This window comes from Trypanosoma cruzi, genomic scaffold, assembly GCF_000209065.1.
Source record: "Trypanosoma cruzi strain CL Brener 1047053513589 genomic scaffold, whole genome shotgun sequence".
In the NCBI taxonomy this organism is placed as follows: Eukaryota; Euglenozoa; class Kinetoplastea; order Trypanosomatida; family Trypanosomatidae; genus Trypanosoma; species Trypanosoma cruzi.
The window spans coordinates 1-12,464 of NW_001849181.1; the positions used below are offsets into that span (position 1 = coordinate 1).

Below are 12,464 nucleotides of genomic sequence, written 5' to 3' on the forward strand. Positions count from 1 at the left end.
CACTCTTGTCATGCATATATTTTCATTTCCATCGAATCGCCAAAATTATTCAAATGAATTCAGAATGGATGCGCCAAGTCTACCGCCTCTGCTGCGGTCCAGGCAGAAAAATCCCGCACCCATGGAAGATGTCATTTGGAAAGGAGCAGTCATGTCCTCCACGGCTGCTGTGATTGCTTCGGGAACAAAAGCCGGGCGGAATGAGGATATTATGGACAGTTGACGTCCTCCCCCACATATCTCTATCGTCTTCTCGCGGAGTCCCACCCCTTTTTATGTGTGTGTGCGTATATTTTCTGCCTTTTAGCCAAACTCTTAAATCTTGCTTGCCGCATGTACTCTCCTCCCTCTGCAGAATGCAAAGCGGTTATTGTCAATGCCTTCAGTGAACATTCCTGCTGTCGCACGCAGGACGCCCGCCCCCTTTTAGACCATTAAACCAGATTTCTTCGCAGACTTCCGCACATCCTAGTAGACAAATCAGCCGTAACAAAGAAACGACGGTCTGTCCTGCAGCCCTCGCATCCAATCACCCCTCACAAAACGCCGCATCATCACCATCATGGCGCTTTTTGTTGCCACAACTCAGAGATGCAAAGCCGTCACACGCGGCACTCATATCCTCCAACGCATTCTGCATTTATTTCATCACCGCTCACGTTGTTGCTGCACCGCATCTCCCAAACCGCTGCAGGGACCCAAAAAGGAGGAGTTGTATCCTCACGCTTCCCAAAATCGCCCACAATCCCTACTGCATCAACGGCAGCCCGGAAAAACGCAGACAAACAGACAGACAGACAGACGCCTAATCCCTACCCACCTGCCATACATGCACAACGTTAAAAAAAAAAAAGGGGGAAAAAAAAAACGGTAAAACAAAAAAAAAGCAAAGAAATGCCTTTCTTAAAAAAATTCACCCGTCATTAAAATCACCTGCACATCCCTCGCTCTTTCACACGCATCGTATTTTTATCCAAAGGGCGAAGGAGATGCGTAAACCCCGCCAGTTTTCATGGAAGGTTTTTTGCACACCCGCCACTGGCAAATTTATATCCTTGGGGTGCACATGACGGTACGATCATACGGAAATTTTTTTTTTAAAGCAAAAAAGGGGGAAAAAAAAAAGGTGCAACAAAGAAATAAAAATAAAAAGGCAAAATAAGCCGTTTGCCATTGACCTTTAAAAAAGTCTAGCACTTGCATCCCTTTGATTTTCTACCGGCCGATCCATCGCCACCGCCGCCGCCACCGCTGCCAGCACGACGGTCACCACCATAACACCGCGATAAATTCACCTTGGACGCTTTTTTGCTCTTCTGCTGCTGAGAGTTCCGTGACTCTGCAGCGGTTCTTCTTGCGGTGTCTTCTGCACGTTTAAATCGATCTTCAATTTCCCGCTGAAAGTCACCCGAATCAGCGCTGCTGTACTCCGTCGTTCTCCGACACTCATCCTCGTCCTTGTTGCTATGTAACAGTAAATTGGAATTATTTCCTTCCCTTTGAGCCGATAGAGGACCCAATTGACGGGGTCCTCGTAAGAGGGTGTGAGACAACAGGGGCGGTGACGCGGGCTCTTCACCATAAATGGAACTCGTGTGGCTATCATACCGGTTTTTATCTTCCAATGAGTTCTCCTCTAAAGCCGCGGCACACTCACGAACGGAGGGATTGACTGCCACCTCACACGCCTTTAAACTTTTGGAAGGAGGCATGTCATAGGGGTCGGCATGTTTCTCAGTGACATGAGGATCCTTTGCGTCCTTGTTGTGGGCGGCGTTGCTGTCATTGCCTTCGCTCGTAGAATAGCCCGCTTTCGTTGGTGACACTTCCGTCCCCGCGAAGGATGCCGCGGCTGTCGTATCAACAGCAGAAGTGGTGCTATGTCCTTTGGGAAGCACGGAGTATTGCAGCTGTGTTCCCGCTTCCCCTGTCGCAGGCTGCAGCTCTTCGATTTCCTCCCCGCCATGCACTTTAAGCAGAGCCTGGCATAAGGAATGCAGCAGGCCACTCACGCCAATATTTGTGACGGCACTCGCCTCGTGGTAGACGATATCCGGAAGTGCGTCCAAGAGTCCCAATTGGACATCACGCTGCGTCACAAACTCCGGCTTATGGCTTGATAATTCCTTCTCCTTCGATGTCAACAGGAGGTCCGTTTTGTTCCCGACCACAATCACACTCCGCTGGTCCAATTCCGGGTTGTGGCGAGCGGCCGTGCTCAGGTGCGTCGAGAGCAGCGAGTCCAGGCTGCGTCGATCGCTCACGTCAAATACGGCCATCACGGCAGATGCGTTGCGGTGTGTTGTGGCATGTACCGCGGCGTACCGCTCCAGCCCCGCCGTGTCCCAAAACTGCAGCCGCACATGTTGACCACCACGCACATTTCGCACCACACGTGAGAAAAAATCAGTGCCGACTGTCGGCGTCACAGACCGGCAGGGGTCACTCGCAGCGGGAGACTCCTCCGCCAGCGTTACGGCCGCGTCATCCCCCCGCTGTGTGTAGGGCACACTGAGAAGTCGCTTTACAAGTGACGTTTTGCCCACGCCATAGTCGCCCACTACGACAACTTTGAACACAAACTCCAACTCTTCGTTCAACTCCGTTCCGGTGCTCTCGTCGCACGTGGCCGTAGCCGTCTCCGTGCTGGTCATCTCCTCGTACATCCCCGTAGATGCCGATGAATTTCTACGCCTCCCCGCAGTGTACGCACGGAAAGAAAAACTGTTCCTGTGGCCGTTCCTTCTCCTCCCACCTCGTATCAGCACGAGCGGGCAGAGCTGCAACACCGCCGCCCTCCTCACGTGTCTCCCTTGTCTTTATAACCCTCCCTTTTGCCTCTGTTCTTTTCAGGGACGCCGTGTGTGACTGGCGCCAAAAAAAAAAAAGGTGCAAAAAATAAAAATAAAAAAGCATAAAAGGACCCCCCACAAAAACTACCCAGCCGGGTCTGTAGAGCCACGCCAAAAGCCACAGCGCCCACAACACCCCCTTGCAGAAAAAAGTGTGGCAATGGAAGTGCGTGGACCCTGCCACTCCGTGAAATGCACCGTCGTGCCGCTGCCGACACAAACAAAGAGCGCATCGACGCGCATAAAAAATTAGGGAAGTGGGGAAGGGGAAGCACTAAACAATAAAAAAAACATATACTTTGAAATCCCCCGCGCTGCGCAGCAGCAACACTGGCAGCAACAGACAAACTATCCACCACCCGTCGGACACACACACACACGTAGAGAGAGAGAGAGAGGGAAAGGGGGAGAGAGGCATACCGAGCATTGTAATACACAAATTGGGCCGCGGTATTTGACTACGACAGAGACGATAGCGCGGACGGTTGGAGAGGCGAAATGTTCCCTCCGCAACGGAGTCCCGATTCATTTATGCAAAAAAAAAAAAAATACAAAAAAAAAAAGAACATGGCGGGGTGTAAAAATACAACAATCGGGAATAAATCACATCCACAGCGCAGGAAGTAAACCGACACCCTTATCTATCCACCCACCCACCCACCCACATCCAAAAAAAAAAAAAAAGAAAGCAACTGGATGTGTGAAAATGCGGTGAGGTTCATGCGGTGTGCCTTTCCTTCATTCATAAAGAAAGTATACATGCACAATTCCCTCCATATCTCCCTCTCTCTCTGTGTGTGTGTGTCTGTTTGTGTCCGCCCTCACATGCATCCTGGTGGCTGGAGCAGCACGCATAACCCTCCCATCATCACCAACGTGCGGTGTGTATTTGAGGATTATCCTCTCACCAAAACAAACAAACAACAACAACAATAAAGAAAAAAAAAAAAAAGGATAACCAAAGGGGAGGCACACACACACACGCACAAACACACACAATGGGCTCTATCATCCCACAAGAAACCAACAGCAAAACCCAACCACTGAATGCAAACACAATTACACGCATAAATATAAATAACAAAAGGGGGAAGCAACAACAACAGAAAAAAAAAAAAAAAAAAGATTGACCGGATTCATCGCAACAAAACGCCCTTGGATCTCCATAAGAAAACAATAAAATATATATTTATATATATCCTCTCCTTCCTCCTCCTCCTTTTGTTGTTGTTTGTTTGTCTTCTTTTCTGCCCCTCTCTGTTCTGTTGTCATCCTACACAACTCGCTTCGTTATTATTCACTTTTTTCCTTTTTTTTAATTATTATTATTGTTTTATTTTCAAATAAAATGTTGTTGTTTAACTCCCTTCTGTAGCTACTTGCCACCTGCAGTCTGCATGCCTCTGTTTGACATAAACTCCCTCCTCCCTCCTTCTCTTTAGTGCCCAAATAAACACATCGAGAAGGAGTAAAGAAGGAAATAAAGACAGACATTTATTTATTTTTATGCACGTGCTTCCATCTTCAAAATATTTTTAAAAAAAAATCCATTGCGCCTATCCAAAAGCAAAAAAAAAATAAAAAATAAAAATAAAAAGATATTTGTGGCAATTGTTCTGTTTGTTTGTCCTGTTTACACCGTCACTGACGATCTCCCTCTTCCCACATGTACGCAATGACCCCCTCTCCATTTATAGAGAGCACGCCCATGTACTTGTGGGTGCATGCATGCTTGTATTGCTTGTATTCCCCCCTCGCATATGTGTCCTTCACATTACCACTGAAAACAACAACAACAACAACAACCCCAAAGAAAAAAAAAAGTACGTGTGACAATTTTTATTCCTAAATTCAACGGTTTTTTTGTTTTTGTTTTTTGGTTTTTGGTTTTCCTTCTCGTTCGTTCCTCTTCATTCCCTCCTCATCTTCTTAGCAACAAAAATGAAGGGCAATGACAGTAATAAAATTAACAAAGACAATAAAGCGCAGTCGTCGTCGTCGTCGTCGTCGTCATAAATAATAAAAATAATAAAAGTAAAAAAAAAAAAAAAAATGAACAAATCATCGTTTTCCCCCAAACACATCTCAGTCACATCCATCCATCCATTCATACATATAAATATAAATATATAAATATATGCATACATGTGTGTAAATCCACATGTATGCACACACACACACAGAGTAAGAGAGTAAGAGAGTAAGAAAGAAAGAGAAAGAGAGATACAAATATATAAAAAAAAACAAGGTAACATATATTTATATATTCATATATCCATCCGTCTAATGTGGATGTATTTCCGCGTATATATTTATATATCATGAATTTTAAAAACCGATGGATGGTTTGGTACGTACTCGTTGATTTCGGGTACAAATTTTGTACCCGTTCACCACAAACACCACACCTTCTCGACTGTTTTCCGTTTTAAAAAAAAAAAAAAAAAAACATTTATTTATTCATTTGCGTCTCTTTTTTTTCTTTTTTTTTTTAATTTCTCCTCTTCCCTACATGTGGGTGTATGTAAACGGCTGCCAACAGCAGTGGCCCATACATACACACATGAATATATATATATATATATATATATATATATTAATCCTTCTTTGCTGTAGAAGTGAAGTCACACGAGGATCGGACCGTGTCGCATTTAATCCCATCGTGAAAAGAACGAGAAGCCGAAGCATCCAACGTTGACAACGCGGTATGGCTGCGCCTCCTCATCGCCGTTGTCCTCCATAATGGGTTCGAGCGCCCCCGGCATCCATGCCTGCAGCTGCGGTGAAGTGCCCTTCGGGCTGCTGGCGATGTTGTCTGGACCCTCCGCTGGCACCGTCTGACGTAGCGCCGCCCTTCCGAGGCAAATTTGAAGCAACTTCCGTTTCTTTCGATTCCAACTGACATGAGCCCGAACATCCGCGTCCTGCGCGCCCCACCAGTCGATAGGAACATGCGTCATCGCATCCCTCCTCATGTTGACCGACGTGAGTGTGGCGTCTACAGGATTTGTGAGAACTAGTTGCTGCTCGCATTCCTTTCTGTTGTGCTCGATAGTCTCATCTCCATTGGCGGTATCGTCATGCTGCAAGCCGGCAGCCGTATCCGGAGTACCAGAATCACTAATACTGCTACTACTAGTCATTGTCATCGTGTTGGTGGCGGTGACTGTGGGAATGGGGGATGACATGAGCACGGCGGCTGTATTCATGCGCTTCCAACATAAATGCAGCCACTGTTCCACCTCCCGCACTCCCACCTGCAACTCATGTTGCCGCTCAAAGAGCTCCATAGAGTGCAGAAGCGTGGCAGCAAAGCCAACACTCCCCACCGATCCAGTACCTCCATCAAAAAGATAATTCTGAACATTCCCAAAAAGAGTCTCCCACTTATGGATAAACTCATATGTGTAGTACTCGTAGTCAAAAGTACCAGAAGAAAAATAGGCGTAATACCTGTTTTTGGTAATATCCATCAGATCGTTGTCATCCTCATTCCCCATGGTAACCCCAGCCGCCTGTAGGTACAAAGGCACGTAGTTCACATAGAGCTGAGCTAAACGAAAATAAAGTTTCCAGGCGTGCCGCATAGATTCTGCAAGCAGCCACAAAAGTGCTATTTTCTGCTGTGACCTCTGTGCCAAAACTACACGTTCAATGTACTTCCGTGAATTAAGCTCGTAGCACCGTGCCCTCCTTTGGTTGGTGATTTCTGAAGCCACAACGGCGGAAGTATCCACGACTGTGCCCTCCTGCACCGATGAGACTAATGTTTTATCCCGACGCCTGTAATAAGCATACAAGAAATTCATATCTTGAATGTCGATTGCGTCATCCCCCTCAATAAAGCTGCTGTCATCTTCCGTTTCCTCTTCGGATATCCCAAGTGAGTTTACCAACCCGCAGATGTCAACGTTCTCTTCGGGTTCCGCCTCGTGATACGCCAACACGTCCCTACCAAATGTAACGGACTGTGATGGTGACGACAATACATGAGACGTCGCATCCGGCGAAAGGGCACTAAGACGACGTTGTTCCTCCTCCAACAACGCCTCTTCATCCCGCTGAAGTTCTTTTTTCTGCCGAGCCTCCATTTTCATCTGCTCGGCTTTTATCTGCTTCAGCTTCTGACGATCTGGAAGGGAATCGACAGGTAGGGATGAAGAAATCGTCGACAACGAAACGCCCAGAGCGGCTTCCGGATTTGTGTTCATGCGGCGTGTGTCCGTTACCGTCCAACGCGCAGATGAAGTCGCTCCATCACTGGCGGGAATCAACGACCCCAATTGCAGCGCCACATCTTTATCCACATGTTCAGAGCGTTGTAAAGGTCCCGCAAAGACACTCCTCGTGATTGTCAAAGACCCACCCTTCCCACTGCTGACAACAGGGGTGGGCGCATTAGTCAACTCCGCCCCTGACCTCAAGTTGGAGAGGGCGCCGCTGCTGGAGGCGTCTGCCGCGCCCTTCTTTCTGACAGAGAAGGCCTGCAGGTTCTTGTCGGGCAGCTCAGGCGCACACAACAACAGTCGCCAAAAGGGGAGATAACCCGCAAAGGAGTCTGCCTTGGGAAGGCAGGGTGAAAGCGTGGTGTCACCATCCTCCTGCGGCGTGTCCGTGGGGAGACGCTTCCGTGCGCCGCGCCACGAAAAGAGCAGCTGCGCAAGAGTCACCATGATCCAACTAGCACGTGATATCTTCTCCTTCTTTCTCTTGTTATGCACCACACACACTTCCACAGTAATCGTATAAATGTATTTGTATATGTGTGCAAATAACTGCCAGTGGTGGTGGTGGTGGTGGTTTTCGTCCTTTCCCCGCTGGGCCGTCCAAAACTCCCTCTCACACTCGTCAATTGAGGGCAGTTGACGTCCGCGGCAGCAGGAGGGAATAAAAGTAGGGGAGAAGCCTTGCAACCCACAGACGCAAAGGCGACGGGGAAAAATATGCTCCAAATCAATACCCTCCAATCGCCCCGCTCTCCCTCTTTCCCTCTCTCTCCGCCACTTGTGGCTGCAATCCTTTCAATAAAAGCAATAAGAGTCCAATTGCCCTCAGGCACTCTAAAAACACTGCAGGGGCAAAAACAAGAAAAAGGAAATGGAAAAAAGAAAAGAAAAACCATTGAATGTATGCATGCATCTAAAATAGGCGATGCAGCAACAAAAGGTTACGAACAAAAGAAAAACACATGTATATATATATATATATATATATATAACAAACAAAGTAGGATAGTAACTGATAGAAAAGGGAATATTCTACGAGCTCCCAGACACAAAACCTCACAAAACGAGGGGGGGGAGCAACACATACACACATACACACATACACACATACACACATACAAGTCCCTTCCATAACGGCAGCCCAATTCCTCGTTTATAAATTTACTTCGTTCGCACCCATCCTTTCAGGCGGTAGGAAATATCGCACGGGGACGTCAGCAGTAAACATTGTGTAGAGGGGAGGCATAAACCCCCCCCTTTTGTGGTGTGGCGTATCAGTTGTCCATTCCTTATTCCAGTAGAGTCGAAAACATACATCTGAACCCAAAAGAACCTCAGGCAGACACACACAAAAATACTAAAAAAAAAACTAAAAAAAAAAAAAAAAGAGCTGTCATTTTCTGGAAATCCCAGCAACATACAACAGCCATCGAATCCTTCTAAATAAATTCCAGGAACATCTCTTTAGCCCGCCCCGTAAGGAAAACAAAAAAAAAAAGTGGGGAACAGGGCGGTGTGATGTCTACTCACTCTTCGTGCGGCCATCACGCATGGCAGCTGTTTTCCCCTTCCTACGTCGTCTCAGCAAGAATCCAGCCGTAAGCATCGCCAGGAGGATAACTGGAGCCATAAGCGTCACGTTGGACGCTCTCCACGATTCAAATGACAAAAAATGGTGTTGCTTTTCTCCTGTTTTTTGCTTTTTGGCCAACCGTTCAATTGCTTGCCGCCGCATCTCCTCTTCCTGGACGATACTTTGAACAGCGGACGGCGTACATATACGTTGGTGCTCGCAGAATGCGCCAGCCTCGCCGAGTTGATGCGTCTCCTTGCCTTCTGTCCATGACTCTTCGTCGGACGTCTTACTGGCAGGCAGCAGTGCCGCAAATGCTCTCTGGGCCAGTGGCTCATTCACCTCCTCCAGCACGGCGTCGCACAAGGCATCAACAGCGTCCCGCACCGCTCTTCTTGAGCCAAACAAGTCATCTTCATGCAATCGCATTTGTTTCCCCTTTTCCTCCGCACTGTCCGTCTCGGCAGTAACAAACCCCAGCCTGTTATTTTCCACGCGATGAATTTCATGGACTCGGCGGCAGAGACCGTCCACGGCATCGTGCATCTTCACAACAAGACGCTGCCGTGCACCTGCACGAACCGCATCGCTGTCCTTTCGCCCTGTCTGTGACGACAGCGTGTGTAGGCCGCCCACAGCCGGCAGCATGACATCCTCGCGAAAAAGAGTGGCCAGCGCCACGCAGGTGCGGCAGCGGTACTCCTGCTCGATAGCGGCCGCCTCAAATTTCGAGCTGTCGCCATGCCCCAGCGCCACTCCGCACACATGCGGGGCGGGGAGCAACACAAGAAGCCACAAAAACCCCAGCGATGACAAGACGCCACGGAGCACCCGCCACGCCCTCCACGTTGCCCGCTCCATTACACCGCGATCTAACCACTCGTTACGGCCGGCAGGTCTGCTGTGTGTATGCGTAAATATACACAAAAGGCCGTAGAGGTGAAAATCCACAACAAAAAAAAAGGAGGAAAATAAAAGTAAAAACACACAACATCCGAAAGCCCGTAATAAAATGCGGTGGAAGGGAAAAACAAAGAAAAAAGTGCCTCTCCATCACACACACACACACACGCGTCGAAAAGAAAAAAAATAACACACAAAAAAAAAAAAAACAGAAAACAAACAAAAGCGCACACATAAATACTCCAAAATAATTTAAAAAAGGAAAAAAAAAAACATGTAAACATTACACTGGCGACCACCATAAGAAGGGAACAGATCACAATAATGTGTGAATGCTAACAAATTCATACAACCACAAAAATAATTTCAAAAATGCATAACAAATTGTGACAATTACCGCCATCCTACACGTTATTCATGTGCATTCTCCTTGTGGCTGTATCAATAGATAGAAATATATATATATATATACCACTAATCACAATAATAAGGCAGCTTTCCTACACGCTCCGATACTGCAACTATGTTTATTCCTTTAAACTCTCCTCTTCATGCCAATGTAAGTGGGAGACTTGTTGTTGTTGTTGTTGTTGCCTTGTGTGTGTGTGTACATGTATGTATTTATATGAGTGCGCATGAGTGAATAATGGGCGAATGCACGTCAATCAACCAACGCATGAATCTCTCCATATCACACAAGCGGCAATGGGATGGCACACTTGTGTGTACATGTGCACAGAGCACCACCGTCAAAAAAATTCACGTGAATTGCCGCAGCCAAAAAAAAAAAAAAAAACAAGCGGCACGCACAACAAAACAAAAAAAAAAGGGAAAGAAAGTCACACACACACACACACACAACAAAAACAATTTCTTTCTTTTTCTCACTCCTTCTCTTTCTCTTTGTTTTTTTCCTTCCCGCCCTCCCCCCCCTCCCACGCACAATTGCAGGCATCCCACCACACACGTGTGAATGACATCGTGCGCCAATACAAGTGGATGTGAGAACCCTGTGAGTATCCTCCGGCGTTCGTGCACCAAAAATTAAATAAACAAAAATGCAAAAGTAGAAGTAAAAAAAGAAAGAAAAAAAAAAAAAAGTTACATGCCTCTCCCCCAACAACCAGCACAAATAAACAACAGTTGCGTACATTTGAAAAACAAGAAAAAAAGGGGGGAGGAGAAGTGAAGGAACAAAAGAAGAGAGAAGAAAAAGAAAAAAAAACAGGTAAACACGTCAGAGAAGCAAACTTCTTGTTGTTTTGAAAGGTACATCACACCCCGTTGACGCATGTGTCTGCACCGAAACCCCCCCCCCCCCCCGTTGTGTCCACTTCGTCCTCACAAAAAACACTACCAACACCACCACCTCCATAAATACTCACGACGGGTGTCACTGTAGACAACAACAACAACAATAATAATAATAATAATATCCGTAAAGATGTGCAATGTATGCATGCATGTAAATATATATATATATTTAATTCTTAAGCCTCCTCTAACATACATTTATATTCCTCCCCTCCCTCCCTCGATATCTATCTATGTATGTATGTATGTTTTCTGTTATTTTCTCTTCTCTTTTTTTTTTTATCTCCCTGTTTTGTTTCCTTTCTGTGTGTGTGTGTGTCACTCCTCGCGTTGAGTAGGCGGTGCCCCTTCACACCACATGTCTTCTCCCCTCTCCCCCTCCTTTTTTTTTTTTTTTTCGGCACCACCATCATTACCGCCTTTCCATTTCATATGTGAACACCCACCACCACCACCACCACCAAAGAGACATTGCGGAAAGGAGACACACAAGAGCACATGCAAACTCCCTTCGTGTGCCAATTCATACATGTGCCCCCTCCCCCTCCCCCCCTTTTTTTATCCAACGTGTGCGTGGCGTCCATAAACATCCCCCTTTCCTTTCGCTTCATCAGCACGACTCACTTTATTTTCATCTGTTCCTGTTGCATTTATTTAAATAAAAAAAAAAAAAAAAAAAAACGGGATGGGGGTAAATTGAAAACATAATTCCTACTTGTAAATGCAGTGGAAGCATGACGTCTCCTCCGCTACCTCCCTCACCTCCGCCTCATCCCCTCATCACTCCCAAAGACTTAAGCTCATTTATATAAATGTAGTGTTTTTTTTTTTCTCATTTCCCCCCCTCCCCCCCTTCCTTTCCCCGTCACAGTCCCCACGGAAATCAATACTTATGCACATACGAACTTCTCCCTTGTTTGTTTGTTTAACAACAACAAAAAAAAGTAAATAAATAAAAATTATTTTTTCCCCGTTATTTTTTCTTCTCACTCTCCCTAACCCCCGTAGTACCACCACCATCACCACCACCACCACCACCCCCTAAAGCAGAATCCTTGCCGGTCCTATTAATTCCCTACAAATACAAAAGGGCCATGCACACACACACACACACATGTACATACATATAAATATACATGTATATTTATATTAACCCCTTTTTTGTGTTTCCCACGTGTGTGCAGCCACGCCAACGACGCATACATAAATATATAATATCATATAATATAATATTTATATATATACATATATGCGTATTGGGTAAATACCCAAGAAAAAAAAAAAAAAAAAGAAGCACACATATCCATCCGCCTATATCACTACCAATAAAACAGGTACACAATACCATTATTTCTATGACCCATATTGCCCCCCCCCCACCCCGGTTCCCTTTTCCTCCTCTTCCTCCTTCTTTCTTCATAACAATAAATATCATCTCAGTTCCCATTTATTACATAAACCAGTTATGTAATAATAATAAATTATTATTATTTTTATTCTTTTTTTTTCGTCCCTATACTAATTGTACTTCTACAATTTCATAGCATCATATATAAATATATATATATATCCATGTGTATGTATTATAGGTGCATG

The 12,464-nt window shown here is 45.9% G+C and overlaps 3 protein-coding genes across 3 annotated transcripts, besides 44 other annotated features; all 3 read right to left on the minus strand.

The window, feature by feature from the left end:
- Nucleotides 1-4,264: a sequence feature (areas not merged during assembly with more than two copies in the genome that could not be assigned to a particular haplotype).
- Nucleotides 779-803: a microsatellite.
- Nucleotides 842-895: a sequence feature (A-rich).
- Tc00.1047053507277.10 (hypothetical protein, conserved) lies at nucleotides 1,191-2,666 on the minus strand (the record flags this gene model as incomplete). The annotated part of the gene is made up of 1 exon (XM_802105.1): nucleotides 1,191-2,666. One exon carries the CDS (start codon nucleotides 2,664-2,666, stop codon nucleotides 1,191-1,193), a length of 1,476 nt encoding a protein of 491 aa, XP_807198.1.
- Nucleotides 1,228-1,275: a microsatellite.
- Nucleotides 3,235-3,266: a microsatellite.
- Nucleotides 3,388-3,418: a microsatellite.
- Nucleotides 3,498-3,517: a microsatellite.
- Nucleotides 3,823-3,850: a microsatellite.
- Nucleotides 4,028-4,051: a sequence feature (AT_rich).
- Nucleotides 4,162-4,202: a sequence feature (AT_rich).
- Nucleotides 4,265-4,543: a sequence feature (heterozygous, Esmeraldo-like haplotype).
- Nucleotides 4,379-4,399: a sequence feature (AT_rich).
- Nucleotides 4,415-4,449: a microsatellite.
- Nucleotides 4,544-5,312: a sequence feature (areas merged during assembly that could not be assigned to a particular haplotype. This can correspond to areas where the two haplotypes were merged or to regions with more than two copies in the genome that were merged during assembly.).
- Nucleotides 4,638-4,658: a microsatellite.
- Nucleotides 4,841-4,864: a microsatellite.
- Nucleotides 4,867-4,909: a sequence feature (A-rich).
- Nucleotides 4,944-5,034: a microsatellite.
- Nucleotides 5,034-5,096: a sequence feature (GA-rich).
- Nucleotides 5,279-5,313: a sequence feature (AT_rich).
- Nucleotides 5,313-7,400: a sequence feature (heterozygous, Esmeraldo-like haplotype).
- Nucleotides 5,404-5,449: a microsatellite.
- Tc00.1047053507277.20 (hypothetical protein, conserved) lies at nucleotides 5,504-7,525 on the minus strand (the record flags this gene model as incomplete). Its single annotated transcript, XM_802106.1, has 1 exon — nucleotides 5,504-7,525. One exon carries the CDS (start codon nucleotides 7,523-7,525, stop codon nucleotides 5,504-5,506), a length of 2,022 nt encoding a protein of 673 aa, XP_807199.1.
- Nucleotides 7,401-8,347: a sequence feature (areas merged during assembly that could not be assigned to a particular haplotype. This can correspond to areas where the two haplotypes were merged or to regions with more than two copies in the genome that were merged during assembly.).
- Nucleotides 7,634-7,653: a microsatellite.
- Nucleotides 8,041-8,069: a microsatellite.
- Nucleotides 8,348-12,464: a sequence feature (heterozygous, Esmeraldo-like haplotype).
- Nucleotides 8,438-8,465: a microsatellite.
- Tc00.1047053507277.30 (hypothetical protein, conserved) lies at nucleotides 8,601-9,512 on the minus strand (the record flags this gene model as incomplete). Its single annotated transcript, XM_802107.1, has 1 exon — nucleotides 8,601-9,512. The coding sequence occupies one exon, from the start codon at nucleotides 9,510-9,512 to the stop codon at nucleotides 8,601-8,603; it is 912 nt and encodes a 303-aa protein (XP_807200.1).
- Nucleotides 9,729-9,779: a sequence feature (A-rich).
- Nucleotides 10,127-10,147: a microsatellite.
- Nucleotides 10,334-10,392: a sequence feature (A-rich).
- Nucleotides 10,395-10,414: a microsatellite.
- Nucleotides 10,425-10,490: a sequence feature (CT-rich).
- Nucleotides 10,629-10,654: a microsatellite.
- Nucleotides 10,710-10,778: a sequence feature (A-rich).
- Nucleotides 10,959-10,989: a microsatellite.
- Nucleotides 11,021-11,043: a sequence feature (AT_rich).
- Nucleotides 11,311-11,331: a microsatellite.
- Nucleotides 11,525-11,549: a microsatellite.
- Nucleotides 11,805-11,836: a sequence feature (AT_rich).
- Nucleotides 11,878-11,907: a microsatellite.
- Nucleotides 11,962-12,018: a microsatellite.
- Nucleotides 12,068-12,119: a microsatellite.
- Nucleotides 12,337-12,376: a sequence feature (AT_rich).
- Nucleotides 12,417-12,456: a microsatellite.